This window comes from Podarcis bocagei (genome assembly GCF_964188305.1).
Source record: "Podarcis bocagei genome assembly, chromosome: Z".
Classification (NCBI taxonomy): Eukaryota; Metazoa; Chordata; class Lepidosauria; order Squamata; family Lacertidae; genus Podarcis; species Podarcis bocagei.
The window spans coordinates 27,270,833-27,296,129 of NC_138140.1; the positions used below are offsets into that span (position 1 = coordinate 27,270,833).

Sequence of the window (25,297 nt, forward strand, 5' to 3'; positions counted from 1 at the left end):
CAGAATAAAATGTTTCTATAAAACAACATTTCTATACGACATGCAATCCCTGCTGCTTCTGCTTCCCCTAAAGCCATATCAGACCCAAACGTCTCCACAGTTTCTAGAGGCATAGGTGAGTTAGTCAGTAGCAGCAAAACAACTACTTTTGCAGCCCCTCCAAAGGCTTGCCATACATCAAGAAAATTCCTGATGTGCCCTGACATGTCCAGCAGAAACGGTTTGTTCCCCAAAAAAAGTATCCAGAGCTGTTTTTAAGGGTTGAACCCACGTCATGACAGAGTTAGTGAGGGGAAAGGTGCCATTTTCAACAGAGCAGTGGACAGGAGAGGTGTTTCAGTCTCCTCCTGCCTTCCATTTCAGCCCACAATAATCTCTTTCATCACTAGCCAATTTTCTCTGTGATACAGCAGCATGTGCCTGAATATTTTGATGGCACAGAAACCAGCTGTGGTGATAGTGTTGCAGAGGAAAAGCAGTAGCCTGCAATGACTTGTATTCAAACCAGGACTCGGGTCTGAAAGATGTAGACATGTTGCAGAATAAAAATAAACTGAGTATATCCGGGCATGTACTTTCCAACCATCACTGAGTGAACTCAAGCATACATTATAGAAGTATATCCAGACTGAATGCCACACCATTGGCATAGGCAACAGCACAAGAATATGACTTTTAAAATTATGCTTGGATCTCACATACAAGCATAGGGTTATGATTCTATTGACCAGTTAGCTATTGTGTAAAAACAAGTGCCCTGACCTGTTAGATAAGACGAAGAGTCCATCTACTCCAGCACTGCTTGTGGACATCCAGCCAGAAGCTTTTGTGATATTCATAAGCAAGGTCGGAAGGCAACAGTACTCCCCCACCAGATGCCTTCTAGCAACTGGTATCCAGAGGTACACTGAACCTGAAGACTGCACTTAAGCTATCATGGAAAATAAGAGTTTTAGGCATACACTCCATAAATTTATCTAAACCCCTTTAAAATCATCTTTGACATGGCCATCATGGCCACTACACTGGGTCTGAAGTACTAAATATTTTGTATCCCTAACTGTCTAAAGTGGCCAAATCATTATTCCTATGGACATGGAAGCCTACTCTTTTTTGCTGCCTTTCCGTTCTGAAGAGTGTTGCAGAACTTGAAAGCTTACATAGTGTTTGGTAAACACACACAAGAGGTAGTTATGCTGGCCTGTAAGGGGGGGGGGGAATCCAAAATCCACATTAGGGCGATACCATTATTAGCATTACCATTATTAGTCTAACTAAAACGTTACAAAATAGTGTGCAGGCATTTCCCAGAACACAATAGGCTAGATAGTAAACAAAGAGGAAGTAGGAGAAGAAGAAAAAAATGGACTAGCAAAGCCAACAAATCTACATCAGGTTAGAAAGTTAGGTTTGTTAAATTTATAGAGATCACTTCTCACTACAAAAAAACCCCAAATCATGTACAAAGTAAAAATACAATAAAAATGACACAAGCATGCTAAAAAACATAGAATAAAATATTATAAATGGGTTAATTTCCATCACAGCCACCCACCCATTCTAAGATGAAATAAAAACAGGACAAACATTTAGAGTCTTAAGGTGGAGTGTGGAAGGAGGCAGCAGATTGAAATTAAGGTCTGCTAGGAACTTTGTTTCATCCATTAATAATAGAATGATGGCCAATAATAGAAATGGGAAAATTAAAATGGCAGTATGTTGAAGGCACTAGAAATACTTATGGCTTATTTTTTGGGTCTGCAATGTTTCATAATTGTTTTTTTTTTTTTTTTTTTTTTTGCATAATTCATTAGAATTTGAAAAGTGCATGCTTCACTCAGGGGCAGATTAGGATTGGGTGAGCAGTACACACACACTGGGCAATGAGCCGAAGGGTCACATCGTCTCTAAGGCCAGTCATGTTGATTTCCTTTGATTTAATTGTGTTCCCTTAGACAAAGTAGGGACACGGGTGGCGCTGTGGGTTAAACCACAGAGCCTAGGACTTGCCGATCAGAAGGTCGGCGGTTCGAATCCCCACGACGGGGTGAGCTCCCATTGCTCGGTCCCTGCTCCTGCCAACCTAGCAGTTCGAAAGCATGTCAAAGTGCAAGTAGATAAATAGGTACCGCTCCGGCAGGAAGGTAAACACCGTTTCTGTGAGCTGCTCTGGTTCGCCAGAAGCGACTTAGTCATGATGGCCACATGACCCGGAACCTGTACGCCAGCTCCCTCGGCCAATAAAGCGAGATGAGCACCGCAACCCCAGAGTCGGTCACGACTGGACCCAATGGTCAGGGGTCCCTTTACCCTTTACCTAGACAAAGTAGATTACAAAAAGAGCTGCTTGGACGAGTAGGGTTAATTGTTCCTCCAATGTCACTTTCCGATATAAATCTCCCTTCCCTTCTTTAACTGTTATGTATTGAAGTTCTCACCCTGGCCACCAGGAGTATCGTGTGTATATAGTTTTCACTCAGGTCCACGTCGGTTACTTTAAGCAGGAAACCCTGGGTTGTTGTTGCTACAATGTTGACAGCCGGCTGCCTATAAAAGCAGGCCGGTTGAGCTGTTTGCTGTTCAGTTCTGTTCTGGCCAGTGAATAAACAAGAGCTGTTCAAAGAATCGCTGTGTCTGATATGTTCATCCACAACTTAACATTAACTATTCTGTGCCTATATGGAAATGTTTTCTCCAAAGCGGGTTCTCCTTCATAGAGAGCACGTGTTGCGGTGGGAGTAACCATGACTTCCCCTGTTGCTGGACGGGTTAGTTTGGATGGTCATGAGTTTGATTGGGCACCTCCAATGTTGCTGGGGGAAATTTATTGTTGCAATTTTATTTGATTGATGGGGGTGCTATATAGGTCCCTGTGCGCAGCGTTGAGCTTCCTCTTTTTGCTGCGCACATCGGATTACCCACCCACCCTCCCTTTCTTTAGGGTTTGTTCGCGCTGACCTTGCTATGCCTGTCATGGGGTCGTCTGCTTTAGAGCAGGGGCATGGTAGGAATTATACAATTTGGCTGATTGGCTGGTGCCATTTGGGTTTTGCCTACTGCGTAGCAAATCGTCACAACTTGTAAGGTTGCAGTTAGGCATTGGTTAATTTTTTGGTTGGTGGAGGGGATGTGGTTGGCTGTGCCTGCCCCTCCAATGATACTTCTGCAAGGGTATTCCGTTAAAGGAACCCAGGGGCTTGCCATGCTTTTGTCCGAATCCCTGGCAAAGGGCTAGGGCCACGCAAGAGCCCCTGGGAGCATTTGGGGAGAGGTGGGAACCTGGCACCCAGCTTTATTCTCTCCCCCAAATTTGTTGCCCTTACTGACTTTCACAGGGTGTGGTTGTCAGTTCTGTTCCTACCTCGCTAACCAATGCCTAAGCAACCACTGTACATACTGTAATTCAATAAAGTTGTGGCCAAAATTATGCCAAAAACCAAAACAAAAAGGATGTGTGAACCGTGTTTTTTGGGGGGGTGTCTTGGGGGTCCTCGACACGCAATGGGACAAACAGCAACTTGTTTATGTTCATGTGCACACAATTTAATTAGCAAACAGTATGAGGGGAAGGATTATATCTCATTTTAGTGTTGCAGACTACAACACTGAATCCAAAAAACATTGGGGAATATGATCACAGATTTCCTGTAGTTTAGCTATTTTGGCCCTCAGAAAGCAGTAAGAAGTCTAACTGTTCAATTAACAATACAGTGATACCTCGGGTTATAAACGCTTCAGGTTACAGACTCCACTAACCCAGAAATAGTACCTCGGGTTCAGAACTTTGCCCCAGGACGAGAACAGAAATTGCATTGCGGTGGCAGCGGGAGGCCCCATTAGCTAAAGTGGTACTTCAGGTTAAGAACAGTTTCAGATTAAGAAGAGACCTCCAGAACGAATTAAGTTCTTAACCCGAGGTACCACTGTACAATTCACCTTTCCATTTAAGGCCATGGAAATGACCCACTGCCTTATAAATGCTGGATTGCTTCTTTAGTTAACAAAGAGGTTCTGAAGAACACATTACAGATATGTGTGGCATAATTTCTTTATCCTGAGTCAGTTCTAGCATAGTACTGTGTACTCTGATGGGCAGAGGGTATTCAAGTTTAAGGAAAATGTATTTTCCAGCCTTTTTACCAGAGACTACTCTTAGAAGAAGAAGAAATCGGTTCCCTTCAAATGTTTTGTACTACAGTTCCTATTATCCTGGAACAATAGCCATATTCGTTGGAGCTGACAGAAGTTGTAGTCAAAAATATCTAGAGAGCACCAGGCTGAGGAAGGCTGGGCTAGGAGTTGAACGTTGTACTACATGCACAAGTTGGCCGCTTTTTTTTTTTTAGTGCACTTGTATGACAGAACAGCAAACGAAACAAAGGTGTATTTACAAACTATTCACAAAAAAATCCACACTTCCACTTGTCCCATGATTTCTGGACACAGGACAGAGGAAGAACCTTTTGGACCCGTGCCTAAGAAATTACAGGGCAAATGGAAATGCGAATGAACTCAAAGAGGGAGAAAAGTTTGCGCAGCAGGGGAAAAAAAGCAGTATGCCATTGAATACCAGCTGCTTGGAATTGCAATGGGAAGAGTGTTTTTGTGCTAAGATCCTGCTTGCAGGCCTGACATAAGCATCCATTTGACCATAGTGATAACAGAATGCTGGACTAGACAGGTCCTTGACATGATCCGGCAAGCCTGGTATGAAAAATCCAGTATCTGACAACCATATCCACTCATGCTAATAATATATGCAACCTTGTAAGCTAAGATTGCATTTCTATCTCACATGAAAGAATAAGGAAGGATTTAACTGGATGTTGACTACACATCCATCCACTGTTGTAACTGAAAGGGGAGAGGAGGTAGAAAGTGGGGTTTTCATTCAAGGATTACCGGTAGGCAGGGAACGTGCGCTTAAGCCTTAGGAATCAATTAACAATTTTGCCTTGGTATTTCCCAAAACAGTTCAAGGATTTGGCATACTCATCCAAAACAATTAGAATCACATCCTGTTGATTTTAATGGACCTTCATTTGAATTTTGAATGAATCACTAAATTCCACTATAGCTTGCTGCAGTTTTTTTTTTTTTTTAACTATGTAGTCAGAAAAGGAACTGTGACTGTTGTGATCTCAGATTAGATGAAATGGGGGTGGGGAGAGATTCCTCATCCTCTGTGTGCTATATACAGCAGAAAAACAAAGCTTTGTTGACTGTGTTCTTCCTTTTCATTTGATAACATCTTGTACGTAACTTCAACCCCAAAGAATCAGTTCTGAAGTCCTACACCAAATATGGTCATGTCTTTAAACTGGAAGTTGAGGGGATGAAATCATGGGAAGAGTTCAAGTTTCAATTATTTGCATGCCAAACCAGTCTATTGAGCACACAATATTTCATACCAGTGTGTACAAGGCCACTAATACAGAATTTGAAAACGTCTATGGGAATAAATAAATACTTAGATTATTTTTTTACAATGTGCATTTTAGCACAAAGATCTGTCCTAGCTGCATTTTCTAGTTCCTCTTATATCAACACTTTAGTTTCCATTTCCCACTCTTTTCTCATGAGTCTCAAGTTACTGAGTTTATGAAAGAGTTCAGCCACCAATTTCATTAAGTGACTTCTCAAATGAAAGTTTAGCGTAAAAAATTAATCTTAAAGATGAGCAAAAGGGTTTATTTTTCCCCTTTTCAATTTCACACATTTTAAAATAACCCACAAGGAAGTTTATTGTATGATTATGTAGTGGATCTATATTTCTAAACTGCATTGAGCTGCAATTACAGTATACAAATAACAGACATCCGTGGACTTTGATTTAATAATGAGGAATCTGGATATTAAGCTAACAGATCTGATTTAAACGTCATTGAAACTGTCAATACATACCTGCCTCTCTCCGTGCTACAAATAGTAGCTGTAAAGCTGAAATCCAAACACACTTTCTAGGTCCGTGTTGGTGGGAAGAAGGAAGATTAGCATCTACTGGTAGATCTTCAGGTGACATCGATTTCCAATTGTCTAACAATAGCAACAACTGAAAAGCTTGCCCCCACATAATATTAGGTTGCTGAAAATGTATGCTTGGGGGGGAAACCTGAAGTGATTTTTTTCTCTGAAAGTATTTGTAAGCTTGGTTCTGGTACTGATCTCAAATTCCTGGGCTGAGCATTTGTTCAGAAGCACTCTATTTCATAGCCATCTGGCTGAGCCACTATTTTGCATCTTGAAGTGGATGTCAGGGATAAACTTAAAAAGGCAAAAACCCCAACGTTAATCCTACAAGGCTAAGATCTGCTTACCCACGTTCTAGAGAATAGGCCCAACTGAGCAAAGTGAAACTTACTTCTGAGTAAACAAGAACAGAGTTGCACAGCAAAGCTGTTACCCTATTCAGTAGTCTAACTGTGCAGTTTCTGCTTCCTATGCAACCACCATATGCATTGCTGATCTGCATGAGTATCAACATTAATTGGTGTGTGCACTGACTATGGCCGATATACATATTCTCTCCACTTGGGTACTGTGTTAATTACTTGCTTACCCTCCAATATTTCTCTGATGAAAATAGGGACGTCCCATTCCATAATGATAATTTTACTATTTATACCCCACACATCTTATTGGGTTGCGCAAGCCATTCTGGGCAGCTTACAGCACATATAAAAACATAATAAAACATTAAACAAACCTTCCCTATACAGGATTGCCTTCAGATGGCTCGGGAGTTGGATAATTCCATACCCTCCAACATTTCTCCAATGAAAATAGGGATGTCCTAAGGAAAAGCAGGACATTCCAGGATCAAATCAGAAACTGGGACGGCTTTTCTAAATTAGGGATGTCTCTGGAAAATAGGGATACTTGGAGGGTCTGTACTTGGACAATGTATAAAGCATCTCTAATCAGTTCACATTCTCTGCTACCCATTTGGTGATCATCCATTGTTAATTGGGCAAGATGCAAAGTCACCATGTGACACTATTTGTGTGGCTTTGTGTGGCTTCTCCATGTGAACATTCCTGCTACAGGTGCATTTGGTTAGTTAAGCTGTTTCTAACCCAGCTGAGTCCTCATTTCTGATGCATGATTCAGTACCAGAGCCAACCTATGTCCTTTTACACACACAATTCCAGTTTTTCACCCAAACATGCTTTGGGGTGGGGGTGGGGGGCAGGGATAGCTGTTGCATTCTTTTTTCTACAGTGGGTAAATATAACTATAGAAAAAGAGGAAGGGGGATCCTTGAGCTCCTTGCAAGAAAAAGGTGGGATATAAATGCAATAAATAAATACATGAGGGATTCGGCACAGGGGACTGCTGTGGGGAGGAATGGGTGGGAAACTTTCCTTCACTGAACTTACTTACTGGTAACAGTGAGAAGTAATAATACTAGAAGTAATGGTAGCCAGAAGTAAGCCACACCAAATTAGACTGGCCTTTTCCCAATGAAAATGAATACCAGATTGCGGTCCAAGTAAATATATCTTAAGATCCAAGATTCTGTGTTTCCATCATAATTTTTAAGAACATAATTTTGATTAATAGCTTGAGATTTTACACTACTTTATCATGGTTTTCAATAAATTATTGGTTGTGGCGACATTAAGTTTTCATGATTTTATTGTGTTTTGTGTTGGTACCCCTCTTTCTCAAGAGACAGTGAGTGAGCCTCTGGGGGTGAAGTCAAACCGTTGCGTTAGCAGCACCAAAGTGAACTTCTCCAGCGCACATGCCTGAACAGGGTGCATGGAGTCCTAGGCTGAGTGGCTGGGGAAACCCAGCCAGATGGGCAGGGTATAAATAATAAAATTATTATTGTTGTTGTTATTATAGGCTGCCTCCTTCTCAGCCTCAGTGATGTAGTCCAAAGGAAAGAAGAGCAATACAGTTGGCACTAGCTTGGCTGCAAGAGTTGACAGAAGGAGGCATACAAGGTGCCATCCAACCGTCTTAGGGACTCCACTCTAGATTTGTGTAGGGTTTACTCCTTAGCATTTTCTTCTCCCAAAGATATCCCATGAAGCAGAGGTGGTTTAGGGTCAAAGTTTTCATTCTCCTAGATGGGCTACCTTCCCAGGTTGATAAGCCCCATCTGCCCCTCACTTCTCTCTACAGCACATGCAGAAACCTCCTTGACCATTGGCCCTCTATTGGTTTTGTCTGCTCAATCTTCCAGAGTCTTCGCATGCAGGGGAAGTCACTAACTCATCGAGGATTTGAGACCAATCGGCTACCCTCACCTGGTTTAGCTGGCCAGTTGAAGCAATTTCCTGGGGGTTGCCATGTGTTCTCTTTTTCCAGGACACACTCTTTTTCAGGGGTAAAATTTGAGACAAATTGCATTTATTTCCTTTGAATGGCTGTCATAGCATCATCTTTTTTACTCTTCAAAATATGGCAACCACACTGGGGTGTGACCGCAGTCGCATGCTGACAGCTTCTAGGAGCCACAGGTGAGAGTTGAGTGCGGGGTAGGGATCAAAGGAGGACAATTTACCCCAAATAGCGCATGATGCATTCCCCACCAGAGGTACTACTCCTCCCCTAACACCCCATACACCCTACAACTTTATTGTACTGTTACATTGTTCATAGTACTGCTAATGGATTTAACTCACATGATTATCCAGTTAGATTTCACTCAACTTTCTTGTGCTCTTAACTTAACTGGGGGTCATGAAGTAATTTTCTTGAATATTTCATTGTGTGCTTAAATTAATTTACCGTAACTGAGGGAAGCCACTGTTTGATTTGTCCTTAAATTAATTTAACTGGGGGAAGCCACTGTTTTATTTGTCCTTTTATGATGATTTTTTGTGTACCAAAATTATCATTGTTGCTGTTAATGAACAATTATAATTTTGCCCTAGCCACTCTGGGCGCCTCCCAGCAAAATATTTAAAAAACCATAAACCATTAAAAACTTCCTTTGCACATTCTGCCTTCAGATGTCTTCTAAAAGTCAGTTATTTATCTCCTTGATATATGATGGGACGGCATTCCACAGAGCAGGCCCCACTACCAAGAAGGCCCTTGGGCTTGGTTCCAAGTAACTTCACTTCTCCCAATGAGCAAACCGCCAGGAAGGCCTTGGAGTTGGATCTCAGTGTCCAGGCTGAAGGACAGGGGTGGAATCACTTCTTCAGATATACAAGGCCAAGGGCATTTAGGGCTTCAAATGTCAGCACCAACACTTTGAATGGTTCATGGAAATATACTGGGAGCCAACATAGGTCTTTTAGGACTGGTGTTATATGGTCCTGGTGGCCACACCTAGTCACCAGTCTAGCAGCTGCATTCTGGAGTAATTGTAGTATCCAAGTCACCTTCAAAGGTAGCCCCATGTAGAAGCTCATTGCAGCAGTCAAAGCGGGAGATAACCAAGGCTGCATGTACCATTCTAGATAGCAAGTTCACAGACTTGTTTTGATTTTCCTCTTCCCTCCCTGTCCCTTTTTCCTTGTGTGCGGTGTACTTTTTCTTTATTGTTGTTGTTGTTACCCTGAGGGTAGGGACTGCTTTGTTTTAACTGACTATGTATGCTGCTCTGGCAGCCTTTCTGACTACATTAGAGTGGGGCACAAATGTACACACACACACACACACACACACACACACACACACACACACACACAAATAATATTTTGGATGAAGGGCTGTATAGAAATTTAATAAATAAACCTATGAGAGGCATATCTATGTCTGATCTGTTATACGTTGGCGGTCAAAAAAACAAAAACCAACAACCCAGATCGAGAGAATAGCTTGAATTCCTGTCAGACCTCGCGCTCGCCCACCGCCACCTCTGAAGAGAACATCGCCACCTCTCTGGGCGAGGCTCTCTTCCTACCTCGCCCGCCTCCAGCCCATCACCTCACCCTCCAGCCGCCTGAGCAGCCGACGCCGTCGACGAAGACGACAACACCGTCACGGCCGGCTCCGCTGTCACCACCACCAAACCTCCCCTCCCACTCTCTCTCTCTCTGTGTTGCTTCCTCCTTTCTGTGAGGCTGCCCTTCGCATCAATCAGCTGAGCGAGGCTTCGGATTGGTCCACGCGCCGGGGCACACTCCCCCTCCTCCCCCTCACTTCCCCGCCCCCGTGTTACCTCAGCCGGCGCGGCCCCCGCCTCCTCTCCCGTGGTCTTGCTTCGCTTTCTTTCCCCCCTCAGCCATTTTAAACAGCGTGAGGCGGGCAGCGGACCGGCTTCAGTTGCGGGAGAGAAGAGATTCGGTTACGGCAGCCGGGGACAGGAAAGAGTTCTCGCTCGTTCCCCGCCCCACATCACGGTGAGATTCGCCTGGCGGCGCCCCGCTTCTTAAGGGGAGGGGGGAGGAGATCGCTTCCCGCCCATTTTTATTTGGGAGAGATTATTCACCTGCCCACCCTATATATAGGGTACATATATATATGCCGGAAAGGGGTCGCCTCTGCCTTCCGCCGCATGAGGTGAGTGATGCTGCGTGGCCCTTGCGAAAGACAGTTTGCTTCCTTCCCTCCAGCCGTCGCCAAAGGGCATGAAAGCTTTTCCCCCGGTCGGGTAGAAGCAGGAAGCGGGGATCTCACTTCACCTTTTCTTTCAAAGCTGGCTTTCGGGTCGCATTCCTCTGACCTCGCTTTTATTAACACGTCACCTGCGTTGCCCAGCTTCCCTTTTCTCTGAGCCACCCATTTCCCCCTCAGCCTCACTGACCCCCTGCCCTCCCCTCAGTGTGGGATGTAGCGGTAGATCAATCAGCTCAAGGCCATCCGATTAATCGGCAGGGGTAGGAACCCCTCCTCAGGTGGCGCTACTTTTGCCTAGACAGGTGTACATCCTCAAAGCCGTTTGCCGGTAGGATGTAGGGGTGTGTGTATGGAAACCTCTTTGTGAATTTGCATGGCTGTCATGCAGCCTAGAAAAGTAAGGATTGCATTCCTCCTCATACTTTTGCTTCTGGCCATACCGCTATATTCCCAAATGGTTATCCATGAGAAGAAATGTGGTCCTCTGGCAGGGAAAGGGCATACTGCTTTCCTCCCTAAGCCAGGGTTTCTTTAATCAAATGGGAGCCCTAAAATTTGTGTTTGTATGTTTAATGTTAATCCATTCAACAGGATTTATATTCTGCTTGGGCATCAAAATCTCAAATATATGTTGTTATTAATGCCATTTTTGTTTGCCTGTTGACCTTCTGAATGTTGTTTCTTTTTTTTAATCAATAAAAAATACAATAACATCAATAAAACATTACAGAAACTCAGTATACATGGCGGCCCTCACACTTGAGTCGTGTGTGTGTGTGTAACACATACATTTTATACACATTTCATAGATTAATCAGATCAGTTAAAATTCATACAAATACTCAACTAGTAGTGCAATCTATATGTCTGCTTATTGAGTTCAGGGGGGCTTGCTTTTGGTAGGTGGGTAGAGGATTCCAGTACAGTGGGTACCTCAGGTTACAAACACCTCAGGTTACAGACTCTGCTAACCTGGAAGTAGTACCTCGGGTTCAGAACTTTGCCCCAGGACGAGAACAGAAATCGCACCATGGTGGCAGCGGAAGGCCCCATTAGCTAAAGTGGTACCTCAGGTTAAGAACGGTTTCAGGTTAAGGACAGACCTCCGGAACGAATTAAGTTCGTAACCAGAGGTACCACTGTATTTGGTTTCCATGCAGTACAATTCTAAGTTAACTGGCAGTGTAAAATTTGCTGCCTTTGCTGTTTACATGTATGAGTTTTGACTGATTTAGGCTAAAATTTTCTCCCAATTACCTAGGAGTCTACACTACTGAACTAAGAGGGCCTTATTTCTAAATAGGCATGTATGGATTCTGCTACAAATTAATCTGTTTTATCTACATATAATTGCTTATGAGGAAAAAACAATGGGTTCTCTTTCTTTCCTTATTTAGATGATGCATTCCTGGGCTGCAATAGGTATCCCAGAAGAGGTCTTCTGTTTTCTCTTGCACAGGATAAAATTTTTCTTCAGGGAGAACTTCTAGAGGGGTTGCCATGGTAGTCTGTTATAGCAAAAACAACAGGGTCTTCAGGTAACTTGAAGATGACCAGATCTATTGTGGCATAAGTTTCCATAGTTGATGAAAGCTTATGTGACAATATATGTGTGTGTCATTATGATGCCACAAGACAAGAGGGTGTTGCTAATTAGAGTGCTTGTTTTTAAAATGTTTAATAAATCTGATTGTGGAAGCACCTTTTAGCCAATCAGAATGCTTTGTGCAATACAGTCCTCTCTGCATGTTTACTCAGAAATAAATCCCACTTTGTTCATGTATGTTTAGGGGTTGCATGTAAGTATGTTTCAGGTTACAGCCTTGGCTAATGTAATCACTTAATTGACTAAGGGTGCAGTCCTAAGATCTTGCAGCTGAGGAAGTCTCTGTACTTGATGCCTGTGTAGAGCAGCTGTTCATCCTGAAAATGAAGCATGTTGAAGGAGGTATTGAATGTATCAGACCCCCTTGTTCCCTAACATGCCTCCAAAAAGGCCCAAAACTGTGTTAGTTAGCCCTGGAGCGGGTGTATTTAGTCCTCCTATAAGTATCAAGATGAGGAAATAAAACGGAGAAGGAGAGGGCGTGTAACAGAAGGTAAAAATGTAAAGGACTCCTGGACAGTTAAGTCCAGTCAAATTTGAGTATGGGGTGTGCTGCACATCTCTGCTTTCAGGCCGAGGGAGTTGCCATTTTTCCTCAGACAGCTTTCTGGATTATGTGGCCATATAACAGAACAGGAAGGTTAGGAGAGCCTGGCTCTGCTCTTCCTTTGCACAACGGCTTTGTAGAGTAGGCCAGCGGTGTCTTAACTATCAGGTAATTGCTGCCATTGCACCTGCCAATTATTTCTTTCAGCTCCCAGGCATGGTGAATTTTGAAAAAACAAAGCAATTGCTTTCAGAGGGATCCTGAGGTAGCACACTCTGCACTTCTCAGTCAGTACCCAACTTATCTGACTCCCAGGGAACAAAGAAGTCTGCTTTTATCTACCCCCACACTTTCTCCCAGTAGTATACGCTCAGTGGTTACGCATGTAGGAGATTTCTAGAATTCTTGAGGTTGGTGTAAACACAATTTGGAATCCAGAAAGCAGGCTTCTGGTCTCATGAGTAACACACCATAGGTCGTCTGTTGCAGTGGTTTTGATTATTGATAATGGACCCTGACGTGAGGGACTAGTAGTCTGGCATGGAAAGGACAAAGGGCTGCATATCACAGCCCATTTTTAAGGGCTCTCGCACCCAGGTTGGATTGAGTAACAGTTGGTATTTTTTAGTATACAGGTTAGATTTGGCGGGTAACTAGTGTGATACTTTGTCAGGAGATAGGGAGATGGCATAAACCCCAGAGGAAGGCAAAGGTTATTGCTTGTGAAAATCAACACTAGATTTTTGTATCTTCCTGCCAGTCAAAACATTCTGTGCGTTGTGGATTCAGGAGTTGGTGAGAGTATGTGTTGGCCTTGCTTGGGCAAAAGGAAATGTATAGAATCATAGAACTGTAGAGTTGAAGGGATCCCAGGGGTCATCTAATCCAACCTCCTGCAATGCAGGAATCTCCACTAGATCATGCATGACAGAGGACTTATATCTACAAGAAAACTGAGAAATGCCGCACACACATCATGTTTCACCCTGGATAGAGGAAGTTATAAGGGCTGGGTAATGATGGTTCCTGTGCCATTTATTTCCCTTCCCCAAAATAATAATCTAATAGTCATAACATACTTTGAGACCATCTTAAGATAAGCAGATAATAGTTAAAATGATCTTCCCTTTATCCTGATAATGATCTTGCTTAGAAGAGAAAGCTATACTGTGCTTGAGTTGATGGACTCATCTGTGAGCTCACTTTCTTTCTGTTGCATCAGAAAGGATAGGTTGTGTGGATGTGGGTGATGTTGTTTGTGGGGTTGTCATAGGATTTTTCACTTTCAGCAGCACAAATACTTGTATCAACGGTGTGCAGCACTTAAGTTCTCAGAAGGGAGATAAATTGCTGCTATATTATTTTTTAATTCCCTCTTTTGTATATTGTTTGTCACATTAGGCTACATTTAGGTAAGGAGACTTAACCACAACATAATTTCCTATATATCCTATATATCGAGGAAAGCAAAGTTGGACAACACTGTTAGGAAAGTAGGAGATGTAGAAGCAGAAGAGTAGGAGAGAAAGAAAAGCAGAAATGAAGATTTAGACGACAGTATAAGAGAACAAAAAAATAGAAGGAGAGGAATAGGAAGGGACGACATAGGTGTGTGGTTCTGAAAAAGTATCACAGTGGAGTATGAGCAGTGTTAGAAGCAGATATAATTATTATTTTTTGCCAAATGGTGCCTTAAACCTAGATTACAGGCTCACAAACTGAATGTTTAGGTGCCTTTTTTTTTTTTACAAGATTACAAAGCTGAAAATGAATTGTGTATATTATCAGTTCCATCTAAAATCTGACGCATGCCATAGCACAGCAGCAAAAAAACCGCTACTGTGCACCAGCCAGCCAGATGGTGGAGATATCAGGCACCATCTTGGCACCCAGGCATCTTTACTTGGTAGCAAGTGGCCAATAGCCAGCTGAAAAGGGGCTAATTTTGAACGCTGAGTATGAGGTGGTCACCTGGGATGAAGTTCATGTGAACAACACTGAAAAGAAGTGTAGAATTGGCAGAGGAGTGGGGAGGAAAGCATCTGTAAAGTTGATGAAGTGTGGCCAAATGGGGATTGGATCCTGCAAGTTGGAGAAGCATATGCATGCCAATCAGGGCTAGTGGCTCAGATTTCAAGATGTAATCTGAGGCAGCTTATTTCAGGGTACGGTATTCCAGATAGCCTTCTTATCTGTAATGGGGTGCTGCAGTGGTAGGGTGAATATATGTGGGCCCATGTTATTTAAGAATATTTTTGTTAATATTAGAGAGATCTATAGAATAGGCTTAACAAAACTCAGCAGCAGATGTTAATTTCATATTTATTTTACTTATAGAATTTCTTACCCACTCTTCAGCATAAGGTCCCAGGGCAGGTTACAGTTACATAGCATGCAATTATAAAAACAGATAAAACTGTTAAATTTATATTATTCTGTTCCATTTGGAACAGTTTTACTTTTGTAATTCTAACAGTTTGCAAGAGGTGGGTCTTGCAAAGAAACAAAAGCAAACCCTTAATTGTCAGTATGTGTTGTGTAGCCATTGTGAGAAATGCACTTTGACTTGCATAGCATTTGGAATGTTGCCTTTATTAGGGCCTCAGGTACAGTGTGTGTGTGTAGGTGTATGTGGCTTATCACTGCATATGTTCATCACTGTTGCTACACTCTGCTGTAATTGTCATTTCACTTCCTCCTGTCTGCCCCCTTTTTTAGTTCTAGCAGCCTTTTGCATTACCAAATGTTTATATTTTGTTGCTTTTGAGAAAGAGATGTTATATTTATTGTCAGTAATGTACCTTAAAGAGTTATATTCTGGATTACAAACAACCCCGTGAGCTGATTCTGGCCTTTGTCCAGCTAGAGTATCTCCTTCCCAGGAGCTGAATGAGAAGTAAGCAGTTCTTTGTGATTCTTTCCCTGAATCAGTAGCATCTTTCTGGCTTCAGACCAGATGGTTTCCTTTGGTCATTGGTTTTCAGTAGCATAATCTCCTCCCTCTCACGCCCCCTTTGTAGACGCAGCTCAGGAGGCTGGGCTCAGGATGTGGCCTGATGCTGATGTAACAAGGGAGGCGGAAGGCAGAAAGAGAGAAAGAAAACCAAGAAAATGTGATTCAGTGCTTAGCAGCTTCCAAGGTTGCATATTACATCTTGTCTATTATGATAAGAGTGGACACTAAAGTGTTATCTTCCGTTTGAGGTAAAAGGCTACATCAGCTATGTTTTGTGTTCTCATATGAACTAATTGATGCATGTGGCTTTCCTTGGTTGGGTAAAAAGTAAGCTTTCTATTTAGTATATACAGTATATATTGGGAAAGCAGTCACTGATATGGCAGCAATTAGCCAATTTGTAGATATAAAGCAATTATTTGAACACCACAGGGTTTAATAGCATTGTCTCATGCAGTACTGAATAGCAGGACATTATATATTTTTTACCTTTCACACTATCACTCTTTTGTCACCTTCCAAAATAGGCACGTTAGTATAAGGATATGAAGCTTTGTTATGACAGCAGGATATAAATAGTCAGTAGACTTTTATTCATCAGTGCTACATTCCTAATTGAAGTACCACTGTAGAAGAATGGCAATTAAAACAGCCTTTGTGGTCATCTTTATTTGGAAACTGTCTATCAGACATAATGCTGTTTATTTGTACTCTTATGCAATCTATACAACTTTCCCATACTTAATTGTTGATTGAAACCTTAATGGGGATGCTTTCATTGTTATCAATGGACTGTTGTATTGACTTCTCATTTGTATCACCCCCAAATCTAAGAAAAAACTATTGAATGACAAAAATATTAATTACAAAACAGTGTAAGCTATCAAACACTAAAATAGTGTTCCTTATTATGGAAGAATAGCAATCTTAATTAAATGTATTTGGAATCATGATATATATTTGGCTGAAAAGACATAGAAAATAGAAGCATTTGCTCTTGGTTTGAGCAGGTTAATATGTAATGTAATGTAATATGTAATGTAACAGCTCTTGCCAACCTAGCAGTTTGAAAGCATACCACCACAAGTAGATAAATAGGTACTGCTGTGGTGGGAAGGTAAATGGCGTTTGTGTGTGCTCTGACTTCCGTCACTGTTCTGTTGCACCAGAAGTGGTTTAGTCGTGCTAGCCACATGACCCGGAAAGCTGTCTGCGGACAAATGCTGGCTCCCTCGGCCTGAAAACAGAGATGAGCACTGCACCCCATAGTCAAATTCAACTGGACTTAACTGTCCAGGGATCCTTTACCTTTTACCTATGTAATGTGATTATATATTATTACTGGGAGGCGGGGTGCAGAAGGCAACCAACTGGGAGGCGGGGTGCAGGAGAACATGCAGAATAGAACCTTTTAACAAAATTAAAGGTGTTTAAAACTGAAATTTTATACATGAGACCTGCAAGTAACAGTAGCAGCAGCAACAACATCTTCATGGTGTCATCTCGGAATTAAGGCTCACTGAGTTTTGTGAAGTTTGCTCCCACATAAGTGGGAGCAGCTTAAATGGCTGAAGTATTTGTTTAGTTTTTCATGTTATATTTGTTTATTTTTGATGTAGGATTTTGTTTCTAGTGTGACTGGCTTTTCATGGAAAGGAAATTTGAGCATAGGAGTCACTTCCTACAAGGGTACTGGATTAACAAAAGCTTCATAATGTCCTTGTATTTTAAATGGTGGAGGTGATTTGCTTTTGAGTAGTCATAACTACCGTATTTTTTGCTCTATAAGACTCACTTTTTCCCTCCTAAAGAGTAAGGGGAAATGTGTGTGCGTCTTATGGGGCGAATGCAGGCTGCGCAGCTGTCACAGAAGCCAGAACAGCAAGAGGGATTGCTGCTTTCAGTGCGCAGCGATCCCTCTTGCTGTTCTGGCTTCTGAGATTCAGAATATTTTTTTTCTTGTTTTCCTCCTCCAAAAACTAGGTGCGTCTTGTGGTCTGGTGCATCTTATAGAGCGAAAAATACAGTATTTTGTAGTTGTACAAGCATTATGCTTCCTAGAATGGTTGTAGTGACTAGCCCTCCTCCTTTTCTCGGACATGCTGATTCTGCTAACGTGAAATATGCAAACACCAATACTTATCTGACCAGATTGTTTTTCCCCTTGCCTTTTTTGAATCCTAGTCATTCACATGAGAGGCACAAATACAAGATGGGTGACACCTGGCTTGAGAGCAGTACATGTGAAAAGGATCTAGGAGTCTTGGTTGACCACAAACTTGACATGAGCCAACAGTGTGACGCGGCAGCCAAAAAAGCCAATGCAATTCTGGGCTGCATCAATAGGAGTATAGCATCTAGATCAAGGGAAGTAATAGTGCCACTGTATTCTGCTCTGGTCAGACCTCACCTGGAGTACTGTGTCCAGTTCTGGGCACCACAATTCAAGAAGGACACTGACAAACTGGAACGTGTCCAGAGGAGGGCAACCAAAATGGTCAAAGGCCTGGAAACGATGCCATATGAGGAACGGCTAAGGGAGCTGGGCATGTTTAGCCTGGAGAAGAGGAGGTTAAGGGGTGATATGATAGCCATGTTCAAATATATAAAAGGATGTCACATAGAGGAGGGAGAAAGGTTGTTTTCTGCTGCTCCAGAGAAGCGGACACGGAGCAATGGATCCAAACTACAAGAAAGAAGATTCCACCTAAACATTAGGAAGAACTTCCTGACAGTAAGAGCTGTTCGACAGTGGAATTTGCTGCCAAGGAGTGTGGTGGAGTCTCCTTCTTTGGAGGTCTTTAAGCAGAGGCTTGACAACCATATGTCAGGAGTGCTCTGATGGTGTTTCCTGCTTGGCAGGGGGTTGGACTCGATGGCCCTTGTGGTCTCTTCCAACTCTATGATTCTATGATTCTATGATTCTACATCTCTAGACCATAAGCATGACAGGGCAGAGTCTTAAAGAATGTTTAAAGAACAGGTAGATATTCAGTTATATGATTGTTCAAGGAAGGATGTGCACTTAATATTCTCATGTGCAGTTTCTCTGGGAAAGCAGATAAGTAACGTTTTATAGATGTTTACTGTCTTGCTTTCTAGAGCTCTTAATCCACCATTCCTAGGGGTTTGGATTTGTCCATATACAGTTGCCCTTTTGGGTTGTCACACATTTTTAGAGTTGAGGCAAAGACTGGTCTGGAACAAAAAGTTTTTTCCTTTTATGATTTCTTGCTCAGTGGAACAATTTCTTAATTTCTTCTTGCAGTGGGTTTTTTTAAAGCAACAATTGGTGTAGCAATAAAATTGCTAGCACATTTGTAAAGCTAAGCAGGGTCCAGTATGGTTTCACATTGGATGATGGTGTTGTTGAGATTTCTGCATTGCAGGGGGTTGGACTATGAGTTTTAGAATCCCTTCCACCTCTATAATTCTATTATTTTAGTACCTTTGTTAGATGGTTTTATAATTTCAGAGTAGAAGAGTAGAAGAGTCTTGTAACTGATGCCCCAGTATAGCATTCTCTTCCATGTGCAAAAGATGCATGCATAGAGTACCCATAAATAGATTCCATACTAGTGATGTTAAATTCTTGAGAATAGTCTTTTGGAGAATATTCTCGATTAATGAGAATATTAGAGAATTTTCATTTAAAATAGGAGAATATTCATTTTAATGCATTGAAAATGATATAATTTTAATGCATTGAAAATTATATAATTAGTTAATATACATGTAATATTCATGGGTAATCTTGTTCAGATGGCAGCCAAAACCTGTACAGATGCTTTTATTCAGTGGGGCAATGCAGTGAATTCACATTCTTTGATTGTTTGCGCCAAACTTGAAATTGAAAATTCAATGTGAATGACTCATGTTAATCACTAAGCCTGCCACTAACTGTATATTTAGTAAAAGAACCACAGTGAAAATATATAAGCACAAGCCTATTTGTCACTTGACTTGCAAGTATCAAATTAAAAAGTAAAACATGTTTTATAGTTAAAGTTAAACCATTCTAAGGTGATGGCACCAGTAATTGTCATGTTAAGGTTTGGTATAAGGAAATTCAGTAGTTAAATCATATTTTATTCTTCCATCAGAAAATTTACATGTTAAAGGACAAGTCAATGCAATTGGCATGTTAAGGTTTGATACAAGTAAGTTCTGTAATAGGCTATCTTGTGCTTCAAATAGTTCTAATACTTAATAACTGTTTTGGTGACTAAAACACAGCTTGATAAACAAAACTACAGTCATACCTCATGTTAAGTTTGCTTCAGGTTGCACGTTTTCAGGTTGTGTCCCACGGCGACCCAGAAGTACCAGAAAGGGTTACTTCTGGGTTTTGCCGCTCACGCATGCGCAGATGCGCAAAATGACGTCTTGCGCAGAAGCGGCGACCCGTGTGTGCGCAGACGCGGGTTGCATTCTTTTCAGGTTGCGAACGGGCCTCCGGAACGGATTCTGTTCGCAACCAGAGGTACCACTGTATATGCATACATATAAAAAAGAAGCCATTAACATTAAATATATTATCATTATATGATAATATATTTCAGTATGTCAGTCTCTGGTAAATGGCACCTTGTACCATTGAATGGTACTGCAAAAACCAGTTACTGGCACTAAATAAAAATATAGAAACGTCAACTGTTTTAATCAAGGCTACCTCATATGCTGTTACACATATAGGCCTAGGTATTTTAAATGTATAAAGCATCAAAGCTACTTTCTGTAAAAAAAATCACACTGTATGGCCAACGGTATAGAATTACTAAGAATAAGGTCACACCAAAATAGAAAAATGGCTATTACATATAGTTGAAATACATACAAATTCAAATGTTCATCAAATTAAAAGTATAGCATTTTTAAAACTAAAAAAAGGTTTTCTGTAGCTCACATTTCAAAACTGCCAGTGGTGAGTGACACAATGCCCAGTAATGTAACTGGATAAAAAAAAATCATTATTCATTACTAACACTGGCAATATCACAGCTTGACTTATTATATACTAGATTTTTTAAATGTGGGTTGTAAAACTGGTTCTTACATTAGAATTTACAGTTTGTGGAGAATATTCTCTGGGGAATTTTCTAGCAGAGAATATTTCTCAAGAATATTCTCATTCTCGAGAATTTTCTCACCTCACATCACTAGTCTTCATTTCAATTGCTTGCACATGGACTAAATTAAAGCCTATAATCTACTGCTTTTTAAGAAGTAATACTTTCTCTTTGACTATTTTATGACTTGATCCAGTATCTGTGGCTAAGTAAGAACAGGATGTGGATCAATTTTTTTTAGCTGGTTTGTGAGTTGTTAAATTTCATTGAAATTAGCTGTAGTAGTGATTTATGGAGCACTGATGCTATCTGACTCTTTGTGAATTTAATAGCGGATTCAAGATGCCAGTGGATGCAAGCAATTTTATCCTGTGCAAACAAGTCACAGCAAGCAACCTTTGGTTCCACCACCTCCTTTGGGCAAGAGTATATAAGAGGCCTTGCAATATTCATAATAGTTATTTGCCATGTATCAGTTAGCAGAGCCTAAAATTACAACAATTAGCATATGGGTGTCTGCAAAGTAATTGAGGTTAAAAAAGGACCTTGGGTTCATAAAAGTTGGGAATCACTGCTATATGAGAAGTAATAAAGCCTAAGAACAAGTTACAGGATGCAGTATTGGAGGTGGTGTTATTGAAGAGGGGAACTGGCAATAGCGCCTTTGGAATTGTTATGAGATGGTTCTGGGCATCCTTACACAAACTCCATGTAAAACTAGAAAATGAAATGAGTGAGTAGGGTAGCCAACAAATAATTGTATTCTGTAGCAGTTTTAGATGGGCTTGGGGTAATGTGATTCCCCATTGCTAGAGGAACAGTGCCATTTAATGGGTAGTGCAGTTTTGCCCCCTCCCCCCCAGGACAGCTGCAGTTCAGTTTCTCTTAATATATTCCGTTGTCTTACACAGGTTGGCAAAAAGGGATCTGTTGCAGACATTCTAAACCAGATTATGATCAGCTCTTCGAGAACCTAATGATGTTTCTCCAAAGAAGCATTTTTGCTTTTATCTTTATGTGTGTATTAACTCTTTGAAATAGGTTATTGGTGCTTATAAAGACTGCAAATTTGGTATTTAACAATCTTGTAAGTGTTACAAGAAAAAAAAAACCACTGCTCCTTTTCCCTTATGGAGTATCCAAGAGCCTGTATGGAGACCTTAAGTAGGTTCCCTCTCAGTAGGAGAAAATAACAGAGGCCAACCAGAGAATATTGAGAAGCAAAGCAGCTAATAAGCCCGATCTTTATTAAATTGTTGCAACAGGGTCCTCCACTCACTCCACACATGGAGGGAGGAGAGGAACCCCGAACAATGGTGTGCAAGCCCTTATATAGACTTTTGAAATTACCCACCCTGTAGCTCAAGACCACCCCCCAAAACACCATACAGTGGTACCTCAGGTTAAGTACTTTATTCATTCCAGAGATCCGTTCTTACCTGAAACTGTTCTTATCCTGAAGCACCACTTTAGCTAAGCGGCCTCCCGCTGCCGCCGTGCTGCCCGAGCACGATTTCTGTTCTCATCCTGAAGCAAAGTTCTTAACCCGAGGTAATATTTCTGGGTTAGCGGAGTCTGTAACCTGAAGCGTATGTAACCTGAAGCATATGTAACCCAAGGTACCACTGTACATACATCACAGAAGGAGGTGGTCTCCAACAGAAATACATCACAGGGCAGTCTACCACAGAAATCCTGTTTGTCAGGATACATGACAGTGATCACTGATTTCTCCACCTAGGCAGCCTGGCCATTCCTTTTGAGATGCTATATACTTAGTTACTGAATCCAGGTCACAGGCTCACCATAGGTAAAGGTAAAGGGACCCCTGACCATTAAGTCCAGTCACAAACGACTCTGGGGTTGCAGCACTCATCTCGCTTTACTGGCCGAGGGAGCCAGCGTTTGTCCGCAGACAGCTTCCGGGTCATGTGGCCAGCATGACTAAGCAGCTTCTGGTGAACCAGAGCAGTGCACGGAAACGCTGTTTACCTTGTCATGGGGATTTGAACCGCCGACCTTCTGATCGGGAAGCCCAAGGCTCAGTGGTTTAGACCACAGCGCCACCCGCATCCATATTCATACACAAATACACCCTTAAGACTGGATTTGAACAAAGGGACAATGGAGAGGCTTTCCCATTTCCTTCCTCACTGCAGAGAATATTTGAGGTCACTGGAAGAGTCCAAATGGCTTCAGGATTGCTCTCCTGTACTATTTCAGAAACATGGTTTATATACTTATGTAATTTAAGTAGAAGACTGTCGTCTTATTCAATGTTATGACCATCTTTATAATGGCAGTAACATTAGCTAATTTAGAAACTCTAGTTTTAAGATGAAAAACCCTTGAAATCTGCTTATTGGTTTTGTTGGAACTGCCTCCTTGTGCAGTGGCCCATTATGGTTGAATAGTTGCACAGGTTGTTTTTTTAATGGTGTTGGGTGGGGGGTAGAGAAAGAATGACACAATATTTCCATCTTTTCAACAAATTTTCTGAAGCTAGAACATTTCTCCTACCTCTTGTTTACAGTTCTCAACATTTGGAGGTTCTTCTGATACTAGGTAAATAGCTAGAGAGGGAACCAAACTATGCAGATTAGGACTACTTCATAGTAAGAATCTTGTTTTCTTTATCTTGTTATGGTAAACATGACCATTTGGCAATTATGCCAAAGAGGGCAACGGTTCCCTCATAATCCTTGTACAGTAGTTTAATGTTGATGTTACAACTGTTACAAACTTACAATAACCTTTTAATTACATGTCTTGTGTTTCAAAAGCCAACAAATGAAATATGGAGCAATGTGTGCTTGCACCAGCTATCTAAAGAGCACAAGAGGCTTGTGCTAATCCAATGCTGACTTTAGCCTGAAATTAGTGAAAGTTCCTTATTTTGTGTTTGGAGGAGTTGTAATTGGATTGGTAATCTAGAATGTCCCAATTGAGCTGATGGAAATTTGCTTTTTTAATAACCTACATAATGTGGTTACTTGGTCATCAACTATTGTACAGCTATATATCTTCTTAAGAATATGCTTCATCACTTCCGTAGTCAAGAGGTTATTCTAGGACATCACTGATAAACTTGTGTGCTTTTCCTACAGGAAGTACATTGCTATTGTGCAAGTCCTGTGAAAGCTGTTTTCTGATACGTTGCAACTTAAAATTGCTTGTGAGTAATGTCCCTTTCTGCAGGAAGTCTGCTACTGCACCATTTCTGTCAACCCTAACAATTTTGCAATCCTATTTCCTATTGATCTACAATTAGGATTTTATTCAACATGCACAAACTTATCTTTTGTATTTCCCAGTAGTAATTTTAAGCATGCAAGTTGCTACCCCCAATTAAATGTTGTGGCTTGTTCTGAACTTTAGCACCAACAAGGAAAAATGTTTTGGAAGGGGTGAAGGGGACAAAGATTACTTTTTCTGTTTCCATTCTGAACACCCCATTAGCCAACCACACTGAGAGCTAGCTTTATATACTGGGACACTGGTAAGCAAGCTACAGAACTAGGTTATTAGGCTGCATCTTGTTCTTTCACAAAAACAGAAGTATCATGTACAGACCATGCTCCAGTTGTTTTGTGCCAAGAACAGGGAGTTAAGATAAGGAAATGGTCAAAACATACTGCCCACCTGAACATTTAAGGTAATTTTATACTTGGTTAAAACTGCAAGTAGGAATGGCTGAATAAATCTGAGAAGTAAAAAACAATTTGATTGGAGAAAAATTTGAGGGATTGTGTTAAGTGTTGCTGTTCATCATTGCAACAATGAGGGTTCCAATTGCCACCAAGGAAAACTTTGGACAGCTCTATCAGTTCCCATTGATGATATAAGCTTTGCAGAATTGTTCCACTGACAACTCCACTGGCACTTGCAGGAACCAAATGTGTGGAACCTACTACTGATTATTTGATAGTGCTCTGCGACTTCTTTTCCTAACCAGTTTGTTGATCCTTCGACTGACACTTCCCTTGATCTGACTCTTTGTGAATGTCTCCAATGATCAGTGTGAACTGCAAGCAGGTGTGTGTGGAAAGCATGATCAGCCAACCACTCCCTCTGCTCTCCCCACCACCATATACACACACCTCACACAGACAGAACTGCCAGGCTGTGTGAACATAGTTAATAGTCTACATTGCAATCATATATTGGGTGACCTGCCCATTTTCTCATTTAGCTTCAAATGTTGAAAGCTAATGTTCCAAATACATAGCTGATTTTAGACTATGTGTGTAGTCTATAAATGAATACATCAGAAAGTGACTTTCTTTTAAGCATGTTTCCGATTCCCTTGGAGATTCTTTTTTAATGAGCAGAGATAGTTTTTTTGTTTTTGTTTTTTTTGTAAAAATGCTAATCTTTAGTGATCAGAAGTTGAGGAAGCTCTGTGGCTCCTAGTACAACTTCCTATTCTGCTATCCCAAATCTTGATTTTGCCATAGTTAAAAACGTTGTGGCAAGATGCAATTCAGACTGATGGAATACAGCAGTGTTAACATGGAGAGCCTACAATTTCAAAAGCCCTAGAGGATGACCACCTATGTGATGGATGGACAGTCTAAAACTAACAGTGGGGCTTA

The 25,297-nt window shown here is 41.3% G+C and overlaps 2 protein-coding genes across 12 annotated transcripts in view; one reads left to right on the top strand and one right to left on the bottom strand.

The window, feature by feature from the left end:
- LOC308578790 (uncharacterized protein) overlaps positions 1-10,255 on the bottom strand; it is a 34,398-nt gene extending 24,143 nt beyond the window's left edge. For 2 of the 7 annotated variants that reach the window (XR_014004097.1, XR_014004101.1), the window contains exons 1-2: positions 9,869-10,120; positions 763-913 (exon numbers count right to left, since the gene is read on the bottom strand). Coding sequence is in view for 1 of the 7 variants with exons in the window: in XM_081179357.1 (XP_081035483.1) it covers positions 8,259-8,361 (103 nt within the window). In the remaining 6 variants the exon portion in view is untranslated. The other 5 variants (XM_081179357.1, XR_014004098.1, XR_014004099.1 and 2 more) reach the window with 5 other exon arrangements.
- The window catches only part of ACSL4 (acyl-CoA synthetase long chain family member 4), a 47,478-nt gene continuing 32,332 nt past the window's right edge, over positions 10,152-25,297 (top strand). For 2 of the 5 annotated variants that reach the window (XM_081179313.1, XM_081179316.1), the window contains exon 1: positions 10,152-10,307. The gene's annotated coding sequence lies outside the window, so the exon portion shown is untranslated. Of the gene's footprint in view, positions 10,308-10,371; positions 10,468-14,064; positions 14,090-25,297 lie in introns of those variants that run through there. The other 3 variants (XM_081179315.1, XM_081179317.1, XM_081179314.1) reach the window with 3 other exon arrangements.